Source organism: Aythya fuligula, chromosome 10 (assembly GCF_009819795.1).
Source record: "Aythya fuligula isolate bAytFul2 chromosome 10, bAytFul2.pri, whole genome shotgun sequence".
Taxonomy (NCBI): Eukaryota; Metazoa; Chordata; class Aves; order Anseriformes; family Anatidae; genus Aythya; species Aythya fuligula.
This window is the reverse complement of record NC_045568.1, coordinates 9,805,346-9,828,301: the sequence shown is the minus strand read 5'-3', so window position 1 is coordinate 9,828,301 and position 22,956 is coordinate 9,805,346. Positions and strand designations below refer to the sequence as shown.

The following is a 22,956-nucleotide window of genomic DNA, read 5'->3' as shown; positions in this document are numbered from 1 at the left end:
GTGCTGCCCAGCAGCTGGCCTCTTCAGACTTGAGTTTTCTCAACAGCCTTGCTGTTGCTCAACAGCCTCCAGCACCACGCTGAAAATCCCCCTCCTTCATGAGCAGCAGATCAGGCACAAGAAGAGAGAGCAAGAGAACGCTGACCATCAGAGCAAAGGGCTTACCTGGAGCACAGCTGTCAACAAGAGCCCCCAGCGCTTTGCCATCCTGCCAGTTCTGGTTGAAGTTCGTGATTGGCAAGTAAGGAATTTTGTTCTGAATCCAGCCCAGCAGCCTCTGCTTCGGGGTCTGCTTCTTTGCATCGTCATCACCCTCATCCTCCCACACGGGCATGGAAATGGAGTAGTGGAGGATCAGGGTCCATATTAGGCCAAGGATCAACTTCAAGTTTCCATCGACTATGGCTTTACTATCTGGAAGACAAAAGACATGCATCTCATTATTTCCCTGGACGTTCTTAAGTGCTCCACTCGTGTAATCAAGGAGAGGATCCCCCAAGCCACCACAAGCATTTGCTCAGGCAACAACTTCAATTTGTCCGAGCTCAGCTGAAGGAGGGCTGCAACGCTACAAGATGGCCTCAGACCAAGCGATCTTTTCATGCACAGCAAGTTATCAATACATGCTATCAACACAAAAAGGTCTTGACTTTCAAAATAAACAAAATAAAGTGATTATAAGGAACAGCTACCAAGAACAGTATGCACCAGGACATTCCCTTTAACCCAATGCTCAGATGAAGTTGTTAATGCTCAGAGTGTTTCACAACAGGTCAGTATGTCCCGAGCAGATAGTACCCTAACACCAGACCTTGAATGGCACTTTATCTTTGTGGATAGCTAACATCTCATTTTGCTCAGATTTTATTTGCTTTTTTTTTTTTTTTTTTAAATATCAGTTTTGACTAATCTTACAGGATATGATAAGTGTCTGGCACGTAAGTGCTCCGAGCTGATTTCACATTCACTCTGAGACACGAGATAGACAGCCAGGAAGTGATTAAGCCCCGGTGGATTTTAATTACTGGCTTGAGGTGAAAGTCTGCCTTGCGCAAGCAGTGCCATCCCCAGCACCAGCCCCACAGCTGGCCTCGTGTCCCTCCGCCTGCTTCCTCCCATGTGAAGGACAAGCTGTTCAGCTGAGGGAGATTGTTCCCTAAGCAGTTCAAAGGGAACATCTCCTGCACCAGAGCTGAAGGCATAACTATATTTTCCATGGCAGTGACCCCCAAACCTTGCTGGCAGGCTTCACATGGTGCCCAAGTGCTGCGAAATGGAACTATGGGCTGGAGCGTGCCAAGATGTAACCAGCAGTGTTGGAGCATCTCTGTCCCACGGCAGGACCAACCCCCATAATACAGCACCGAGCACATGGCAGGCCATCGCATCCTCGTGCCAGAAACGTCTCCGAGCTTTAGTTTGGGATTTATCCTGACATCGGCATTTTTACTAGAGTGGAGGCAGCGATGATTTAGTGTATTGCACGTAAACTCGTCTCAGAAAGCCAGCCACATTCCCAGGGATGGAAGCCAGCGGGACAGCCACCTCGAGCAGACATGTTACTCGGGATAAAGGATAGTCTCGTGTTCACGGCACATAAATATGTCTCCGCACAGACGTGCCGCGGTCACTGCTGCAGCCGAGCGGCTTCCTCCAGCCCCACCACCACCTCCGAGGGCAGGACACAGCAGAGGTCCTCAAGCAGGGTTAAGAGCCCGTGCACGAGGGCTTCTGCAGCACAGGAACCTCCGTCTCGTCTCACCGTGCTCGGCGGGTGGCTGCCCGAGGGCAGGAAAAGGCCGCAGCAGGAGCGGGACGGCTCTTCCTCCCCGGGGCCGGTGTCATTCCCGCAGCAGTACTTGGTTAGCAAAGTCGGTTTGCTTTTTCAGTCTCCGCACTTCCTGACGCGCATAAGGATCTCATGATGTCATTTTTTCCAAGCCTGCTCGCAGGAGGACTTCTCTGCTTCCATTTGGGGTGGGGAGGAGAGCTGGAGAAGGCAGGCCAGACCCTAGCGGTGCCGCGCAGAGCACCCACGCGCCCTTGCCTGCGGGGACACATCCCAGCTTCCCACCTGCAGCTCATCACCACCATCTCCATCACACCACCAAAGGACCCGCTGAGGTTCAAGAAGAAACCAGAGCCCAAAGCAGCGGTGTGACGCTCAGCCCCCCCGGGGCACTCAGTCTCCAGAAGGGCCAGTTCAGCGCCACCACGCCTGCAGCTGTCCCCACCAGCTCTACGCGCACGCCACCAGTGTAAAACAACCACAAGTTTGGAGCAGTGAAAAAAAAAATGTTTCCAGTGACACTTAAGCACCAGCAATTACGACTCCAGGCACTGCCGCGTACCCCAGCTCGGCTGGTTTTCCAGTGGAATTCCCCCATTCCCTGGTTTGCTTCAAGTCACTTTTCCTGGCTGTACCAGACTGGAAAATGGATGATACAAACAGCAGATCTCGCAGCGCCGCTTTCCTACCACAAACGCTACTTTTAGACGTACTCATTACTCACACAATCTCCACTGAAGCCTTACGGGGCCTTTCAAACTCCGTTTCCTCAATGACTCCCCAGGAGCTCACGGTACATTTGCAGCAGGGACACCCACCCACGGCGGTCGCTGCCTCAGGATTACGACGCTGCCGCCCAGCCCCTCCTCACACCTCGCCCGCCGAGACCACTGCAGGCAGTTGGAGGTAAGCTTTTTTTGTGAAAGCGTGATCTGCATGATTTACTTTGTTCATGTTATGACGCCTAAGTGAACGTCTGCAGGACCCACTTACGCTTACACCGGTGGAGCCGCTGGGAGCTGCCTGCCTTGGACTCGAGCCCAGCTGGGAACAGACACCCAACTTTACTACTGCCACCTAAGGCAACCGAGGGGGTTGGTGGTTTTTCTGATTTTTTTTTTTTTTTGCATTAGAATTCAAAATATTTGGCCTGGTACATGCAAGAACCGCTGACACTGAGTTGCAGGCTGTGAACGCTGCTACATGACCACTTGCAGGGTGCCTGCAAGCATCACGGCCAGAGAAAGACCTGGTCTGCAACCCGCAGGCAGCAGAGCAAGCAGAAACCCCCACGTTCACATTTACCAGGAACCTTTACCCCCACCTACCCCGTTCAACACACATTTTAACTCAGATTACACTAGAACTGTAAGTCGGGCCTTAAGCTGTTCTGCAGAACCAACACCGGCGCTGAACAAGCAAGCACTCACTCTTCTGTTTTAAGAAAGAAGAAGAAAAAAAAAAAAAAGCCTATATATAGCCTGCTACATTAAGTTTTATGTAGGAGTATCCTGCTTCTTAGTCAGCTATTAGGATTTAAGTGGCTGGCCGGTAGGGTAAAGAGGAAAACAGACCGAACCAGAGCTGGTTTGCTTCCCCCATCACACCTCAGAGTCTAGATTGTAATTCTTACCCTTTTATTATCCTATTAACTAAGTGGCAAGCAGCCCAAAAAATGGATTATGGAGATTCCATAGGCCTGCAGTACACGCCACCAATTCCAGCCTTGAAAAGGAACCAAGTTTTAACTGCTCGAACTGATTTATAATTGTTGCTCTGTACTAAATATTAATATGATATGTTACGCTTGGACTGCTAACGTTGCAGTCTTTGCAGCACAAAGACATTACAGTGCCTCATTTCAAGCCAGCAACATAACTCGGAGCCCAAAATGTGACCGTCCCAAAACAAACGAGTGCTGTTCTTACAGCTTGGGCCACAAGAGACCCCAGCACCCAACGCACCGCGTGGAAAAGAGCCAGCGCTGCAGAACTTGGTGCTCTGCGGTCAGACCTGCAGCTGCCCCAAGAGAAAGAGCCAGAAGTGAAAGCTGGCCTTGATCTGAAGCTTGCAAATTTGCTTCTAGTGGAGATCTCTAAATTCCACCCAGTTCTGTGCCACAGCAAGCAGGATGGTAAAGGAAGAGTTCTCTTGGGGTCTAAGTCACCATAACCCTAAGTAAATTCTGCATCTTTTGACTTTAACCTAAGCACTGTGGACACACTATAATTTTATTTGAAGCTTCTTCAGAGCTATAAGAACATTAGACTATAATCATTGCTTGATTTCAAGAGCTTGTGCTTCAAGTGAAATTCCTTTGCTCTTATAGATCTTTCAGAACAGCTTCACTCATCCTGCTCAGGCTTTTTCCCAGCCCAGTCTACGTCCTCAGTTTCAGTCAGCTTTACACTAGAAGCAGCATAGTTTCTGGAGTTTAAAAAAATAAATGAAAAGTTCTTGTCCCATGTGCAGCGCTAGAGGCCCCTCACTCCTCTGCTAAAGAGCTTCCAAGTTGCAACATGGAAAATTCCAAGCAGATTTCTGGGAAAAAGGGGAAAGTCTTCTCCATCAGGGCTGCTGCATACTGGAACGGGAGCCCAGGCAGGCCATAAGGTCTCCATCCTCTGAGATATTCAAACTCAGTGGATGCAGCCTTGAGCAACCTGAATGAGCCGAACCTACAAGGACGTGGCTTGGACTATAAAGAAACAGAATATCCCGAGCTGGAAGGGACCCACAGGTCATGTAAGTCCATGATCCTTACAGTGGTCTCTTCAAAATAAAGTTACTCTACAATTCCAGAAAAATCCTGTCTTACAAATGAGTCTTTTGCTCATGTGCAAGTCTTACATTCAGATGAAGGACAAGTGTTACACTCAGCTGTGGCAAGGCTCCTTGAACTCTGCCCTATAGCAGAACTGCAAGTCATTTTCTGTTGGACAATTAGTGGAAGCAAGATAAGCTACCGCAGCAGACAGCTTCCTCACTAAACTAAGCTACTAACACAGACCATGGTAAGTCTTGTGAAACAAATGAAGGACTGAAAAACCAACTCTGAGCAGTGAAATGAGAAGTTTCTGAGCTAAGCTGAGGTCGCTAGATCATTCTCAGCAAAGTCATCTCAAGTTTTGCTGCTGGTCTTCACACTTGGAAGTTCTGTCACAACCAGGATAAAGCTTCACGTGCAGGTCCTCTACAAAGCTGTGACCCTCTCCCACCTTGATGTCACCTACATTTAAATTTAAGAAAGAAACCCCAAACGCCTGGTCCTTAACAGAAGACAAAGGCGTGGTTCCAACGACAGCACTTTCTCCGTATTTCCAGACGCGGAAGGAACTTTGTATAGTGCAAAGTTCATCCCGGTTACTTATCATCACTTATGCCCACATCTCAGGAACTTTAAATCCTGCTGTCCTGCAGCTGCTGAGCACCCTCCCACCTCTAATTATTCTTAAATATTATTGAACAGTTATAGCAACTGGGGAGGGGGAAGCAAAAGTTAAGCACTCATTAGGGCTTTATGTTCTGCAGCAGTTAAAACCGAGCACAGAACCGAGCTTCAAAGCCCTTCTCCAGGCTGTGCACGCCGACCAGAAGTATGCAGATGAGATGGAGCTTAGCAAGCTAAGGAAATTCCTCGCTGGAGCATACAGTATGTGTTCACAGGCTTACCGTGCCTGCTAAAGACATTAGCAACATCCTCTGCAGGGATAATATGTCTTTAAATCAATTACACCGGTTTCTCTGTGCTTTGAGAACATGCCTCACCATTTCCTTCCATGACCCCTTAAGCCTAGGTGCACCTCAGGGCTCGGCGCGGAGCTGTCGCCCGGCCGTGCGCGCCCGGCTCACCCATGGGAAGCACAGGCTGTGCTCGTCTCACATAGCTGGCACCACAGCCCTGAATTCTGGCCAGTTTTTTGGCTTCCCAGCCGTGACCTGGTAGCCTCTAACGGCAACATGCCCCAGCCTGACCGCATTGGGCTGCTTTCTCAGCCGTGTTTGCAGTTTGTGCAGTGACCCGTGGGAGAGCTCTTCCTCCGCACCCAGCTCACCTGAACGCCGGCGGGTGGTCACCTCCTCGCCTCCAGCTCTGCCTTTGCACCGTGCCAGGAATCAGCACAGAGCAGCTTTACCAACCTGCCTCAGGGCACCGTCCGCACCTTCAGGAAGTGTCAGTGACACCAGGAGCACATCGGCTCCACCAAGCTTTTCACAAGGGGAGTTTTCCGAGGGGGATGGCATTACGCTGGAGGACCAAAAACACCGAGTGTTGATCTGGACACAGGAGAATGGAAAAAGCGTGAGTTTTTTTTTTTTGCAAGAGGAGGGAAGTGATTTCCCTCTGTGCCTACCAGGGTATCCAATTATTAAGAAATTTATAAGATTCTTCTATGAGAGGTTCATCTTTGTGTTTAAGAGATTAAACCATACAATTCAGGTGGATTCCATTTTTTTTTTTTTAAATTTTTTTTTACTTTAACTGGATTTGGAACCCTCCAGATCAGCGAGCTAACTTCAGGCAGCTAGCACATCCATGCCCCAGACTTCTCAGCCATGCACGCTGGGCCCCTGGGAAGGATCTCTCAGGAGGTGGCACAGGAAAAAGAAGGTCAAATTCCACTCCCTAGCGTAGGCTTGACAAAAGAATCAAACAGGCCTTTAATACAGAAAGGACTAAAGAATCAAACCAGCGGGGCTCACAGTGAAATACAGATTAAAACAGCTCTGCCCAACTTCTCAGTGGGCATTTAGAGGCCACTCACGTCTCCCATCCTGAAGAGTGAGGTGTAACATGAGGTGAGTCTAAGCCAGCAGTGTAATACCTACAGCCACCAACCCAGTTTCTCCACCAGCAAGTGGAAACCCAACAGGGTTGGGAGGAGAAGTCACGAATTTCAAGGTTGGGAATGGTTGGACTGGAGGAAAAACAAAAGATTACAGGTGGCTTATGACCAAATTCCTTCATCCTCTCACTACACCTAGGGCTTTGGTTGCCTTCAGAGCCATGTACCAAGTTATGGACGCAAGGAAAACACCTGGGCTTGGTGGCACTACCACCAAGCATGGGGTCACAGACTGTGCCCAAGCCAGGTTGCTCAGGAAAAGCGCTTTCAGAGGTGCCAGGAGGGCTTGGTACGGCCTGCACGCTGCTGGGATGGACTGACAGAGAGCAAGGAAGCAATGCAGAAGGCTAAGAGCTGCCGTCCATGCCGGCTGTTTAAGACTCAGCTGCTCGCTGCCGAGGAGGTTTTCATTTGCAGCAGGAGGACCAGGGATCACCACACTAACAATCTTTTCAGGGTAAAAAGAAAAATTCAGTCTGAACTTATTCACTGCCAGCCAGCCCCGTGGGGCAGCCTGCCAGCCCCAGTCCATGCCACCACCTCAGTGTGACCCCGGGTCCTGGCTCAGCCAGCGAGCCCTGGCACGGCACCGCCGGCACCCCAACGCCGCCGGCACTCCCGCAAGCCCCCCGCGGATCGCGACGGGCAGCAGGCCTGCTGCGGCACGCTGCGGGCCGTGACATCACCCCCGAAACCGCCCGGCCGCGGCCCCGCGCACCGAACAAAGCGCATTCCCCGCTGCTGAGCTCATCCCCACGCTCCGCCGGTGCCGGCTGGGCCACCACGGCTCCCGCTCGCCTCTGCTGGGGACATGTCCCCCGCGCCGCTGGCCCTCGGCGAAGGGGTGGAAGGTGGCCGCGGAGGCTGGCAGCCCCTAGGAACCACCCCGTGCAATGCTAGACCAAGGGTTTGGTGTGCAGGGGGTGCTGCAGCTCCCCACTGGCACGTGGGGAAGGGTGCAGGAGGCAGCCCCCGAGCCCGTGGGGGATGAGTGGCCTGGGAAAGGCCATGGAAGGCGTGGGAATGCGCCCACACCGCCGCACGTCCCCGCTGGCCGGGAGGGAGGCTCCAAAGGCTGGAAGGACAGCCGGTGCGAGGCATCCGAGCGGTGACTAAGCATCCAGGAATCCGTGCGAAGGAAAAGTCCCTGTGGCTTGGGAGTGAGCTGCTGGGAAGCGGATCGCTGCGGAGCGATGGAGAGGGGGCAAGGAGGAAGGTGCTTTCCTGCCCTCGCCGTATCCTGTGAAGTTAGCCAGGAGAAATGCTCGTCCCTGCTGCTGAAGCCAAGCACCGTGGTGTAAACCACACAGCTCCAACTCCAGACACGGGGCAGGGTGAGGGGAACGACCCACCTTCAGGTCTCTGCTCGCCACGGGTCAGCACATTGCTACGGCACGGTGAGCTAGCGCATCCAAGTCAGCAACACTGCCACCCGATGCAGGGGAAGTGAGCTCCGTTTTAAGCGGGACATGAAGATTTTAGACAATTTTGCATTTGACTAAGCTTAGCGAGAACGCTTGTCTGATAAACTGGAGGATGTTACTGCATGCACGCAAACAAAAAACGCCTTCTCACAGCACACCACGGGCTTACACAACGAGAAAACCCAGCCTTGATCAGCAAGGCTGAACCGATAAAAACAGCCACGCAGTCAGGTGTCTGCGTGTTTAACAACAAAACTTGGTGTTTTCTGTGAAGGAGGAGAGCCCTGTAACCACCTCTGCAGGATTACGATAGCCCTACACCTCCCTGGTTCGCTTCAGGTTGCATCAGAATTAAAAATCTGACTGATTTTCTTGCACAAACCTCCCAGGGGCCATCAGAGACCCCAGCAGGCCAGATCCCGATGGCGTTAATGCGGAGCTCAGGAGCTCTCCCAAGAGCCCCACTCCTTCCATCTCCAGCCACACCTGAACTGGTCCCAGTTCACCGCCCTGAAGGCCTTGGGGTCATGCTGAGAGTCTGCTGCCTCTGTCCCCAGCGCGGGCACCCCCGCCGAGAGCGGCGAGGCCAAACAGGAGCGAGCTGCGCGGAGGTTTCCAGACGCCAGGGTGACCTCCGTGCTCCTGAGGAGCGCGTTTACTCACACTGCGGGTAGGTCAGGACAGCTGTAAGGAGCAGCAGGGAGAGCTGCGCCGAGATAAAGGAGCCCATTCAGATAGGGCTGCCTCATGCCTTCTGGGCCGCAGACGCCAGGCACGGAGGCTGCAGTGGATGGGGTTGCTGAAGCCAAAACCAACACGTTGGAAATTATCAGAAGTGATTGCTGTTTGGGGAAATCCTTGGCCACAACATAGACTGAGATTCAATTTTTCCACCTGAAAAGCAGAATCATTGTATTGTCACGGGACCGTCTGAAGGAAATTCCCATTCATGCAGCCCTGCGTGGCTCCACCAAGCCCCACTCCATGCTGCAGCACCAAGGAGCTCAAGATCAGAGCACGCTTTGTGCTCCGGGGCTGGTAACACGTCAAAAAAATATCCTGCCAGGTATTTCAGCTACTGAAAGGATTTGCGGCTTGTCCAAGCCTTGCTGTTCTGATGCTGAGCACCTCACAGCACAGCTCCGGGTTTTTCTGGAAGCATTTAAGCACAGAAACCCTGTTACAGATGCTCTGTAGCTGTCTGCAGCTTAGTGATAAACTTACCCCAGAACTTACCAGCAGGTCAGCTCCCTGTCCTACCACTTCTAGGTAACTGATCTCTGCAATCACATCCTCACTGCAGAGAGCACCAGTCACTCCGAAAACCTCTCTCCAACACCTGAGCCATTTTAACAACTCCAGTTGGCATTGTGTAGGCACTCACAGCATGACCCCACAGCACCAAAAGCAGCCCTACAGCTGCGTGCTGCCACCAGCACACATCTCGCCACCCCATCTCAGCCACGGGTCAGGCTCAGCAACCACCCGCTGCCTCTCGGTGCCACAAAGCACAAAGTTTGGGTTTGGTTTCGTTTTTCAAGTATGCTGCACAGCTGTATTGCTTCTCCATGCCCCCTGTGAAAATGTCTTTGTGCTTTTGCATCCAGCTAGATGTTAGCTCCTTTCCTAAGGGGATACCTGCCCTCCCCTGTGCTGGAAGCCGTGCCCATCCCATCTTCAGCAGCAATTCCGCACACCCGTACAGCCCAGCAGCACACACACAGCTCCTACACGGAGCACCAAGCACAAGGCTTGCCCCTGCATGGCCAGGATTTAAGACCTGCTCTGCCTGGCTGCCCTCTGTGCCACCTCCTGACTTCACACCCCTCAGCAGCACTGAAGACAAGCTCAGCTAGCAGTAAGACTCCTGCCCCGAGACAGTCAAAACTCACATCCCACAGCAAGGAGCAGCACCTCAGAGTTTACCTATCATTAGCATTTCTGCATTTGCACACCGTAGGCCTTTAAGCAGCAGTCGGTTCCCAGGGACTAAGCCATGCCGTCCCAGAACAGAGAACTGCAGACAGATCCAGGCAGGCAAGTCCACTCTAGCCTGCACGAGACCAATCTTTGCTTCTGGGACTAAGGTGTTGGCACCTGTGATCACAGCCCTTACAGTTACCCAGCAGACTACCAGGTATTTATGTCTTGTTTGTTACCAATTCCTCATTTCACCATAAAAAACATTTAGTAGCATGCCCCGCTGCTGTCCCCATCCAGAGGTATTTGCCCCGTTCCCATATGGGACTGGGCTGCTCCTCATTTCAATGCTTGGCTTGAATCCATCCGCTGCCCAGGCTCTGCATCAGGAGCCTCAGCTCTTTTTCTCACAGGTAGGGTATGAAATATTCTGCAGCTAGTTAAAGCCTATGTTTAAGTAATAAAGATGGTTAATTAAAATATTTAAGTTTCCTCTGCCTTAGGCAGTATTGTCAACCAATAGGTGCAGCAGCTAGTGTTAGGCAGTTTATTTTTCTCCTTGCAATTAAAACTCTGTTAGGTGTACGTGGCTTCAGTTATTTCTCTCTATCAGAAGAGGCATTTCTTTAGTTTTAAGCACTGAGCTCACAGCTATGCTGCAATACCACAGCAAAATGTGAAGTTGATTTACAGAAGTAGGTTTTTGTGCCACTGACTCCAGGGAAATTCCCTGGCTGAGTCAGGGGTGCCGGGCAGAGCTCTACTCAGGAAACCCCACACACCTCAGCTGTGACCGAGCCGGCAGCATCTTACTCATGGCTGCTGCTCCTGGCATTGCAGCATCGCCTGCCAAATTGGCACTTTACCTGTTCGACAGCACCAAAGTATGCAGCAGGCCCTGATGCAGCTGCTAACCGTGGCTTTATGCGAGCGAATTGCAGAGAAGGTCTGTCCTGCAGGAGCTCACCAGGTCAGGCACTTCTGCCGACTCAGCAACCAGGAGCTCAAGAGCAGCCCAGAGGCAGCACGCAGCAGGCACAGCTCTGCCTTCAGGACAAGCAAACAGCCTCGGGGTGGCCAGTTTGGAGCTCTGGTGTGCAGGCTGAGCCTGCGTCCGTGGCAGAGCGAGACACCCCCGGGACCCTCACAGGGTAGCTCCAAACCTAAATCCTGACTTTTGGAGGCCTATTATTTTTAAGCTCCTTTCACTCCCACAGTGCAGTGACAGATCTGGAAGCCCCCAGCTGGTGGTAAGGCACGCCATGCCTTGGCTGTCCCCAGGGGATGCTCAGGCTGGTAAATGGGACTCTAACAGAGTAGGGCAGTACCACCATCTTGCCTCAGGACATTGCAGACACAACATATATATGGGTGGGAGCAGAGGGAGAAGTAGCATTTTATTAAGTAAGAGTGCCAGACATTTTGGGAGCATGCCATACTTCATGCCACGTATCAGGAAAAGTCTAGGAATGTGCCCAATAACCTCTGTGATACACTCCTCCTGTGCTGTGGTCCACAGCAAATGAAGATGCCAGTGGCAATAGGGTTAATTCTTTGGGACAAGGTCTCTGCAATATCCTTGCTCAGGAGTCCCACATGCCCCTGTCTCTATAACTGCAGATGTCTGCAAGTCGTTAGCTTGCTCACTAATGCTCACTGAGCAGCCACTAATCATCCGGCTGTGACAGCACCAAGGTCAGGGCTGTGCCGTCCAGCCTTTAAAGTGGCCGTGTGCTGAATGAAAAGCTTAAATTGGTGCTTTTTCACCTCCTATGCACGAGGGGAGAATCTGAACCACTAGAAGACAATCTCAGAGTTTTCCAGCTTCTTTTGTGGACAAAAAAAAACCCTTTAACTGGCTAGCTGAGAGCTGTACCTGCTTCTGCACAGCTCCATGGAGCACTAGGGCACATGGCAGTGCATGACCTCAATAACCTGATGGTGTAGTTCCTCAGGCAGACATCTCCTTCTGCTTCAGGCAGCTGGGCTGAGCTGACAATCCTTGCTCTTCCTCACTCCTAGGCTAGGTCAGGGAAATACAGTCAGTACAGAAGTTGCTTTACCAGCACACTCTGCCAGCTGGGATCTTCTGTGGTAGGACCTCCTTGACCTCTCACATTTATTGCAGCCGTTCAGTTGTCCAGCATGCACGCTGCATCCTCAGCTAAGAGGATCTAGTTCGGTTCAAACAGCACTCGACACCGCAGGGCTACGCAGCCACCACAAAGCTCACGTTCACACTAACTGCTGGGAGTTCCCACACCCAGCACCACGCTAGCTCTCACTGTAAGCTTCCTTCTCACACACAGGCTTTGTTTTCAGTCTATAAAGAAAAGATACTTCATTCTTTTGGATGTCACAGGCACGGCCTCTCAGATGTACAGTTACTCCTGAGCATGCATTTTGTTTTTTTTTTTTGGGCAGCACAATGTGAGTGCAGCACAGATCAGCCAAAGGAGCCCATTAGGCCTAATACAGTTTTGGTGGACAGCGAGATGCAACGCAGGCAATTTCCATCACCTTGCCCGAGTTCCCCAAGCATCAGAAAGATACTTCCCCACCACCTGGACTATGAGTATCTGAGGAAGATTCATCATGACCCGTTTTGGCCATTCACACAGAAAAGGGGAACCATTCATGGGTTGGGAGCATTAGGATTTCATGGCTAGAGAAGATCCTACAGTGCCAGTCTAAAAGCCTCCATGCCTTTGTCCTCATATCCAATAGCTGCAGCATCCAGCACCCCCAAGGTCGGGCTGTGGCACTGGAAGTTACATTTTTTCCCCAGCAGTCACCAGCTTGTTTTTTCCTTATTGCTGTATTTTTACCCCAAGCCTAAAAGAATGACTGAAAGAAATAATCCTCAGAGACATCCAAAGCTGTTTCCATTTGACTTTTAATTAGACCATTGATTTTGTTCAAGCACTTACATAAGCTATCAGACATTTGCATGCAGCCACGCTGTTAATCAACAGCCAGAAGAGCGCTGAAACAATGCGATTAGCATCCCAGCCTTCCCACAGTCAGTGAGTTGGGCCTGCTCAGAAACCAACACTTCCCCCACAGAGGAATTTGATAACAAACTGTGTCTGGGTGAGTGACAACCACTCCCAGAGAACCACTGCAACTAATAGCTGCTGCAGCAAACAGCTCTGCAAGAGCCAGGTGTTGGAGCAGGCTCATCCAAGTCAGCTCGCAAATAATTTTAGCATTCAACAGCATTCCTGCTCCTAGTCCATGCATCAAAGCTCGCTTTCCTGTGTTTGTGGAACAAGTCAGATTGATGCAAAGATCACTCAGTTCGGTGTTTTAGAGCAGGCTCAGGGATGCCAGGGCTACAGATTATTTGTGAGAGCAATGAGCAGAGTTACAGGGCCTTGCAAATGAAACCCCGCAAAAATCCACTGTCTAGCTGTGAAGTGAGGTAACACTTGGTATCTTGCACAGTCAAGATGACAGTTTGACACCAATATTGTTTAGTAAGCGGCTGTTCCCCATTCCACAGCAGGGATCCAAAGCCAGATCAACCCAAGTTTTGTGTCCCGCACCACAGCAGACAAGGTTTGTTTGTCACACTGCCCTTCCCAGGCAGGGAGATGCCCTCAGCCAGACGCAGGCCCAAGGCAGCAGCACCAGCTCGTCCTGAGCCCAGGGACCTCCTTCACGCAGCAGGAGCGAGCACACGTGCCTTGCAATAAAAGGATGATTGCACAGAGGTGAAGGTCCAGTCCAAGACGTGCAAGGCAGGGTTTTAGCCTTGAGACCTACACCAGCTCCAAGAACTGGTTTGCCAGTGGTTGGAAGTTCATCAAAACCGTGCTGCATCTACTTACCACTGCAGGATTGTTGTGAGAAAAGGGCATGTAAAGCAGTTAATTACAGCAATTAAAGGAAGGATAGCTAGCACATGTTAGTATCTAGCCAAAGAGAGCACTATTTCCTCTTCTGTGTTTGAATAACCTTCAGATTCACATATCGTGGATGTTTGCTCAGAGCACAGGTCTGCTCCCCCAGCCCTGCGCCTTGTGCCCAGGAGGAGACATTTCAAAGCTTGTTTACACGACAGAGTTCACGAGCTGCCACCTACGGCTCATTTCAGCCCACCAACCACGCCGGTGCCCTTGAATACCGCCTCAGAAACGCATACACATGGGTTTTGTCTCCTCGCAAGGGTGGCCGTAGACTAATCAAGCCCAGCAGGCAGCCACGAGCGGCCCGGTTGGCCCGACACGGCCGCAGGCGAGGCCGCAGCCCCCCGGGGGGCACAGGCCCTCAAGCAGCTGCCCTCCAGACCTCAGCAGAGAAGGCTGGTGGGAACGGCACAGGCAGGAGGCAGCAGGAAGGGTGGGCTCACAGCTTTGGTTACTGCCCCGCAGCGGCACAAGTGCTGCCACCACACCCAGGCTGAAAAAAAGACGGCCCCCCGGATCCCACGGCCAGAGCGGGGAGCCGCTCCTGTGCGCCTCAGCAGTGTTGGGACGAGGTCTGAGGGAAACCCTCGCCCAGCTTGGCCCTGATGGCCACAGGGACACATTCTGCAAGGCATTTTCAGTGTATTCCTGCAGTGATTCCACTCGAGGGGCCACAAGAGGAGGCAGTGAGGATGACAGGCCACCAGCCCTTCTCGCCTCCTTCACCCTCAGGGGCGCTGAGGGCTGGGGCTGCTGTTCCACCCTCATAACCGCCGTCTCCAGCGACCTGCACCACCCAGGAAGGGTTCTGGTTACAGAAACTCTCAGTAAAAACAGCATGAAGTGTCACAGCCGCTCCAAAGCTCCCACCACCCAGCATCAGCCGCGCCGGGGCTGCTCTCCTCCTCCCTGCCGAGCAGAGGCCCCTCACAGCGGGCAGGCTGTGTTCCAGCACAGAAGCCTGTCTGTCTGTCTGTCCGTCCATCCGTGCCCACCTCACCCTCAGACGGTGGATGCGCTGCTGCTGCCACGGAGCCCAGCACTGCTCACGCTGGAGCAATTCGGTGCTGTGACAAAGAAACGCGTCACGCTTTGCCGAGTGCCCCGGAGCACGGCAGAAGGAGCAAGGAGTGGCAGCCCATGATGTCAGCACAGCCTGCAGACATTTTCCTGCTATTGCTGGGTAAACCCTGGCAGGGGAGCTCATGCAACCTGCTGCTGTCAGAAGGAACAGCTCATCCCTTCGCAGGAACGGTCCCCGCCTGGATGTTCAAAGCTACGCCGACAACCCGCGGGCTGGTCACCGCAGCTTGCTGTATTTCAGAGCTCTTTTCTGTAGGTCAGTGGAATATCAGCTGAATTTACGCTTTAAAGTTAGAGCTCACCTTCAGCACTGATTAGTTCTTCCCCATTAGACGAGCTGTCTGCCTCTGTAAGCTGCAGGGACCAGAAGAGGACCATCACCCAACAGACGGGGAGGAAACACCCCATTAACGATGAGGCTGCGCAGCTATGAGCGATTGCTCTCCTCAAAGCGCTTGTTCGTGAACCGTGGCTGCTTTGTTCAAGGGCAGCACCAGCAGGAGGCCCAAACCACCCCAATCCATCACAGCAGCAAGGCCCAGATTGTGCTGCTCCAGCCTCTGCCCACCCGCGGGCAGCCCCAGGGCAGGAGAGTGTCTGCTTTACTCACCACAAGGCAACCCACGCTTCCCAGGAACTTGGGCAAGGCTGCAGCTGGCTGTTTGAAGTGGCCGAGCTTCTTTTCCCTAACAAAAAACCCCTCCAATTCTATTCCTGCAAGGGTCTTGAGTACTACAGTCGGAACATGCTAGCAAAGTAGAAGGCATTGCACACATCTCACTACAGATGTTAAGCTTCCAACTGCTTACAGAACAGCGTTTGCTCTAGAAACTGCAATCCACTGAGCCCACTGCAGCAGGTCCACTCTTTACTGTGATGCACCAGATGCTACGTAGACACCTCCAAAACCTCAAGGTTAGCTGCAGAAGGGGACAGTGGGCTGAAGGAAGCTCACACAGACAATGCTAGAGCCCAGAGAACCACCTGGTTATGATGCAACCAACTCAGTGCAAGGCTCTCAACTGCAAGATCCTAGATTTACCTCTGACCTGTGATATGGAAGAAAAAGTGTCCTTCCTATTAGATTACAGAGTACTGGTCTTTATTCAGGAGGAAGGTTAAGAGCTGTTTTTTGTTTGTTTTTGCCTGGTGGGGGGATAAAAATCTGCACCAAGCAAAAGCAAGGCTCAGGAAAAAAAAAAAAAAAACCTCTCTCAAACTTCACTAAATGAATCCAAAGCAGCAGGCAGAGCTTGCTCAGCCCATTCAGCAGATAACCTCAGACACCAGTTGACTCAACTCAAACCCAAGATTAAGTTCTTCTGAGGAACCAGAGCAGCTCACCCCACCCCACCCCACCCCGGCACCCGTTACAGGAAGGGCGGGTAAGCACCCACCGCTACCGCACTGACTGTGGCAATCGAGAAAAATCTAACAGCAGCTAACGCAGGCTTCACATCCTCAATACTTTCATGGCAACTGCTACTCATTTCCCCAAACATAATATAAAAGGGCATGGATCTGTTCCCTGCTGTTCGCAGTTCAGCCTGCAACAGACCAAGCCTTGTGAGCAGTGCCACACTCACGCAGTGAAAGCTGTAGGAAAGTTCTCAGATTTCCTTTTCGGGATGGGCAGTGCCTTTCCTTCGCCTTTTTTACAGGGGTTTTGTTTTAGATTCTTCCCCTGACAGTTAACACTCAGCTACACAGCATTTCCTTCCTCCAGCACAGACGTGCCTGGAACGTCTTTTTCTGTTTTGTTGCCAAGTCCAGGCAGATTGCAGCAACACATCCTCACCTTCTTCTACCTGAGGTGTGGTGTCCACAGCACTACCTTGGTGCACCTTGCCCAGAAGTGACAATCCCTCCTCGTGGGGAGCTGCTCTGCAACAGGAACCACAGCGCTATCAGGGTGCACACAGAGGATAAAAAAAGGAAGAAAATCTCACAGCAGCCTAAAGGTTTCTCTACAGAAACCCTGGCTACCTCATCCAGAGCCCGAGTCAGATGTGATACTTTGCAAATGATAACTGCTGGGACAGGCTCTTCATGCACGTTGGTACCAAGCTCTAACAGAGCCAAACCCTGCATCCATGAGCTTTGCATCCCCCTTTCATCACTGCAGCAGTCACAGTGCCCTGCCTGTGAGCTGTGCACCACTTCAGGCAGTTCAGGACAACACGTCCACACGTGGGTACACCTGATGCTGGTGGCAGAGAATTGGGCAAGCGTTGCAGCACAGCACAGGCCTGTTCACACCAGCCTGCAACACCTGCAACAACCATTTTGCTCTGGTGCTCTTGCTTCTCATCTATTACTGGTCTAAGCTTGGCACGCCCTGGTTCAGGTCCCACGCAGGCTGCACAAAGCCTTTTCCTGAGGGGCAGCGAGAAAACAGAATTCCTCTAAAGCTTGAGGGATCCAGAGATCATTGTTTTACTTCCCATTGCTCGCAGCAGACAGCAAACAATACTGGGAATGCAAAAGCCCGGCCACACACGAGGCTAACCACATTCTTAGATTACAGTTGGAGGCTAGGAAAATAGTTATCCTGCCTGACTTAGGTTTAAACATCCCCACGTAAGTCAAACAGGACACAGCATTACAACATGGAACAGTCAAGACTTCAGTCCTCCTTGAATGGCTTGTATACTTTCCAGCGCCTTAAACAAAAAAGCTGTTTAGCACATCAGCCTAACCCGTCCCAAGTAATTTTACGGAAGAATTTGATCACTTTACAAGTTTCCTCTCAGATGTAAAAGAATGCAAGAACAGTCTACCTAAGCTACTTTAAACTGTAACTTGGAGCAAATGGCTCTGGCAAGGCCACTTACTCTTTAGTCCAGCAGTCAAATTACCAAAACACCAGGTCCTGAGGAGACCCAACCACCCCTTAAAACACAAAGCACCTCCAGTCTCCAGTAGGGAGGCCCATTGTCAGTCTATCAAAAATAATTTTAGAGGGGAAGGATTAAGTGTCATGTTTCCAAGACGCAGAAAGCTGCTTCCAAGAAACACTGGATATTTTCCAGAAAACAGCCTCCAGGGCAGTCACAGGTAAGAGGCAGACAAGATGCAAGTGTGTTTTGACTACCTCCTTATGATGTGTTAATAGCACCTGGAGTGAGACAGAGAGAGACCCTAAGTGTATACAGGCTGAAAATACATCTGCCTTTTTTTTTTTTTCCTTTCCAGTTTTCAAGCACCTAGCTCTAGGTACCAGAGGATAACACATTTACCTAGTTTAAGAAATCTAAGATTCGCTCTGTCACCCCATAGTGCATCAACAGCCCAGAGATAGAAGAGCTGTGTCCCAAGTGGTTTCCCAGAATGACATTTCAAATGGGTACTCAAAGGACCCACGGGTCCTTTGCCTCCTTTTTACTCATGTTACTCCCCACCTTTTTACTCGTGTTGCTCAGCATCCTGCAGCTGGGAGGCAAGTCAGCTCAGCTCACTTATCTGATGAAAGTGCAACCCAGCAAAGCTAAACCACACGTTTTTCAGTTTGATCAATCTGAGTGCTGCACTCTAAGATTACCGTTTCACCAAACAAACAAGCCGGCTGCTTGGCATCCGTCTCGCTGCTGCCCGTGACACAGCACTGCAGGGCAAGCATCGGGTGCAATCTGCAGTACAGGCTCCAATCGATGGCCACAAACTGCCCGCCAGGCTTCATTTAGACCATGAAGTCCTGATTCCAAGCTAAATCCGAGGACTGGCTGCCTGCTACCTGGTTCCTGGGGGCAAGCTCAGTGCCAAACATAACCTCAACCCCCTCCTGGGATTTGCTGTGGCTTTTACCAAGGCACAATGTGGCTCCCATACAAAGTAATCTCTGGAGCCGATCAACTCCTTAGGCCCTTGTGCTCTGCATTCCTGGCGTCCTACTCTGCCTGTCACGCCGCACGCCACTCAGCACCCAGGAATCCGCAATTATCCTCAGTCTAGCAGGCAAAAAGAGCCAGACTTAACACTTGTTAACACTTCAGTAGCCCAGCAGCCACCTCGCACTGAACAGAAGACTCCTTCCTGCTCGAGTCCCCTGCCCCAACAGCATTTTCAGAGCTTTCAGCCCCACCTTTGTTGGATGGGGCACAGTATGGACATGCTTTCCATTTGCTCTTACAGTAGATCAGTCACAAACTCACGCTGAAGTGAGGGCACCTCATGGCTTGAAGAAAAGTGCCCATGGACTCAGACCAATGGCTAGGTAAGGGGCAACAGCAGGAGAGGCTAACTCCTGGTGATACAAAAAAAAGGCTGTGGTCAAACAGATTTAATTGATTTCCCTGCAAATAAGCCGCTTTATTTTAAATGGACAACATCCGAATGCCAAAATCCTTCAGTACCAGGCTTTTAGAAGCATAGGTTGTGGGACAGCAGCAGTAGCTAAGCCTTAGTGCATGGCTTCTAAGGCATTCCTGGAAGTTAAATAATAACTGGAACAGGCACTGCATCCATTTCGCAGAGGTTTGATGGCATTATTAATGCTAGAAATCCAGCAGCCACAGCTGTCTGTTTTCCCAACCGATTTGGCTCAGAGCTGGCCCCAGGTCCCAAAGGCCAGCCTAGTCCTCGTAGTTCTCTACCTAAGAGCCCTTACTCGAACACAGCTCTAGGCCTCCAAATGACCTCATGTTTGTTCAGCAGCACAAAAGAGACAAAGTCCTAAATTCTCTAGAACCTAAAGCCAAAGGGAGAAAAGCACTAAGGGCAGGCAGTGTTTTACAGCCTTGGCCGTGCCTGCAGAAGGAGCAGTGTGGGCTTCGACACGTTTTGCTGAGCAGAATGCCACAAGGTTTATTTTGAACGTCTTTTTTGGAAGGCAAGTTCAGGATGTTTTTTCAGGAGTGGTTCAGTTTATCCAGGGCTGTACGTATAGTAGGATGCCTGTGCTACTGCTTGGCTTCTGCTCCAGCTGCACAGCACAAACGGGGCCGTAAACCCCTCCATGCAGAGGCACCAGCAGCCACAGTCACCTCATTCTCCAGAACTTCAACAAGCTGTTATTGTAAGAGGCAATACAACACAAGTAATCTCCAGAGCAGTTAAACATGTCTTCAGTAGCTACAGCCACTCTGCAGCTAAATTTTATCTTGTAAGAGTGCTGTGCTGCTGCAGCAGTGTTTCTAGAAAGGAAATCGCTCAAAGCCAGGCCTGACCAGCCTAACCTTGATCTCCCAAACCCGTATCCGTCGGGAAGCCTCACAGCACAATAGGAAGGCAGCTGGAGCAGCTAAGTTTTCCTAGGTCAAACAATACAATAAGAGGGAAGCGCTCGCCTGGCTGTTAACGAGCTACTCCAGTGGCTGAGCAGAAAGGTGAGTTCAACTATCAGCAGCGTTGAGAGCTGGCAAGAGAAAGCTCAGCGGAGAAGCCAGGCAGCTGCAAGTCAAACCCTGCTGTGTGAAGGGAATGCAGCTCTAAGCAAATAATTAGCACCAGCTCTGCTCCCAGCTGTGAGTACATTAGCTGTTCTCCCCTTCAAGGGGGGGAGGGCAGATATTTGGGACCCAAGAGTCCTCTTTTTGTCTGCATTAGCAGTGAGGCACCGCAGGGCACCCACCCACTCCATCGAGTACGTTTCTAGGGAGGGCTTCTGCAGTGACTCTTACCGAGTCTCTCCCACACCAGAAAAGTTCTTATTTTATTGCTGTTACAGCTAATGCCTCTGAAGGGAAACAGCTTTCACCTTGGCGGAGAGTTTTAGACAGCCGAGCAGAGCTGAACTCACCCAAATTCAGCTGTGTAATTCATTGAGGCCAGAGTCATCAGGAGGCAGTAATTAGAGTTATCTGGCAAAGAGCTAGAAGAGGCATTCACATTCTTTCCCAGAGATCTCTCAGGCATTCAAATTATGGCTTTACTATGGCTGCGGCCACACCTGAGCGATCCCCCAAAACGGTCACCACAGGCATTCCTGAGGGATCAGCTGCGATTTGCCCTGCATACCAGCAGCTTCCCGAGCGGGCTGCCAGCTACCCGGCAGTCACACCCTCTGCTGCGGGACGGACAGCGAAGCCTAGCGCCGGCCAGGGCGAGCATCAGCTCCAAAACCCATCTCCAGGCATTAGCAGAGCTCCTTGGGCTTTTTCTACCGCGAGCTACCGCAGCACAAGGATTAAGGAGAAGGCGCAGCCCTGCTCAAAAGCAGGATGTAAGCTGCTATTGCACTCACATAAGCATGCACGCTAGCCTGAGCACTGGCATCATCTACTGGGCTGTAGCATGTAAGAAGAGGAGTGTGAGGGGACTCTATCACCTATGGGGGGGTGCAGGCTGGGGCCAGCAGCATCCCGGCTGGATTTGCTGCCTGGGCTGATGGGGGACATCTGGGGAAGACGCTGCACAGAGAGAGAACGTGCTGCAGCTTTGCTTGGGAAGGCAACTACCTGGAAGCACAGCTAATGCTACAGGGGAGGATAACAGCATCGTGCTGACAGGGGGACACAGCTCGGGAGCAGCACCCCGCTCTGCCCTACAAGGGGACCCCACAGCCACACAGCACCCACGGGTGGCACCCGAGGGGGGGGAAGCAAAGGTTTTCTACACATTAAGCCTTAAAAAAAATATAAAAAACGATGCAAGAAGGCAACGGGGAAGCACTCACCGATGGAGACCAGCTTGATGCTCTCCCGCTCCAGGAACTCGAGGGCGACGGAGACGTTCTCCAGCTGCATCTGGCGGAAGGTGGGCCGCTGGTGGTACTTGCGGTACATGCGCTTCTGGCTGAGCACCTCGAGCAGGGCGATGAGGCGCAGCCCATCGCTCAGGTCGTGCTGCAGGTTGCCGATGCGCTTGTTGACGCAGCGCAGGTGCTCGTTGCACCAGCGGGTGAAGGTGTTCTGCTGGATCCGCTTCCAGGGCGCGTCCTCCGCCAGGTCCTTCTCGGTGGCCGGCATCTCGCCCTCAGCCTCGGCCGCTCTGCGCCCGCCCTGGCCCCGCGCCTGCGTGCTCATGGCCGGCCCCGCTCCGCCTCCGCCCCGCCCGGCCGCGCCCCGCCTGAGGGGAGGGAAGAAGAAGGAGGAGGGAGGGAGGGAATGGAGAGAAGCAGCGCGGCCCCGCGGTTGTCCCGCTCCTCCTGCAGCCGCCTCAGCCCGGCTCTGCCCGGGCCCCCGCGTCGCCGCCCGGCCTTTATCGGCGGCAGCCGGGCCCGCCCTCGGCCGCATCAGCCGCCCGCGCCCCGCCGGGCCGGCCCCCGGGCTGTGTGGGGCCGTGTGGGGCAGCGCGGGGCAGCGCTGTGGGGTCGGGGGTTGCGGCCCCCGTAGCGCTAACGGGTGGGCAGGGGGCTGCCCCCATGGCACCGACGCAGAGCCGGGGGTGCGGCCCCTGTAGCAGTGCTGTGTGTTCAGGGTGCAGCCCCCCTGGCACTAATAACACGTCTTTGGGGTGCAGCCCCCTGGCACTAATACACATATTTGGGGTGCAGCCCCCCTGGCACTAATGAATGTATCTAGGAGGACAGCCCTCCTGGCACTAATACACATACCTGGGGATACGGCCCCCCTGGCAGTAGTATGCATATCTGGGGGTGCAGCCCCTATAGCACTGATGAAGATATCTGTGGGTACAACCCCTATAACTCTAATATACATGTCTGTGGGTACAGCCCCTATAGCACTAATGCACATATTTGAGGGCACAGCCCCCCTGGCACTAATACCTGGGGGTACAGCTCCTATAGCACTAACACACATACCTGGGGGTACAGCCCCTATTGCCCTAATACACATATCTGTGGGTACAGCCCCTATAGCACTAATACCCATATCTGGAGGTGCTGCCCCTATAGCATTAATGCACATATTTGAGGGCACAGCCCCCCTGGCACTAATACCTGGGGGTACAGCTCCTAGAGCCATAACACACATATCTGGGGGTACAGCCCCTATTGCCCTAATACACATACGTGGGGGTGCAGCCCCTATAGCACTACTGTGCATACCTGTGTGTGTATCCCCCCTGGCACAGCTGCACGC

General features: G+C 52.3%; 1 protein-coding gene across 4 annotated transcripts in view; it reads right to left on the bottom strand.

Moving 5' to 3' along the window:
- The window catches only part of FLNB (filamin B), a 69,549-nt gene extending 47,613 nt beyond the window's left edge, over positions 1–21,936 (bottom strand). For 2 of the 4 annotated variants that reach the window (XM_032194368.1, XM_032194371.1), the window contains exons 1-2: positions 21,588–21,908; positions 166–414 (exon numbers count right to left, since the gene is read on the bottom strand). In XM_032194368.1, coding sequence (XP_032050259.1) covers positions 166–414; positions 21,588–21,879 — 541 coding nt within the window. In that variant the 5' untranslated portion in view covers positions 21,880–21,908. Of the gene's footprint in view, positions 1–165; positions 415–21,587 lie in introns of all 4 variants that reach the window. The other 2 variants (XM_032194370.1, XM_032194372.1) reach the window with 2 other exon arrangements.
- Between the last annotated feature and the right edge of the window lie 1,020 nt (positions 21,937–22,956).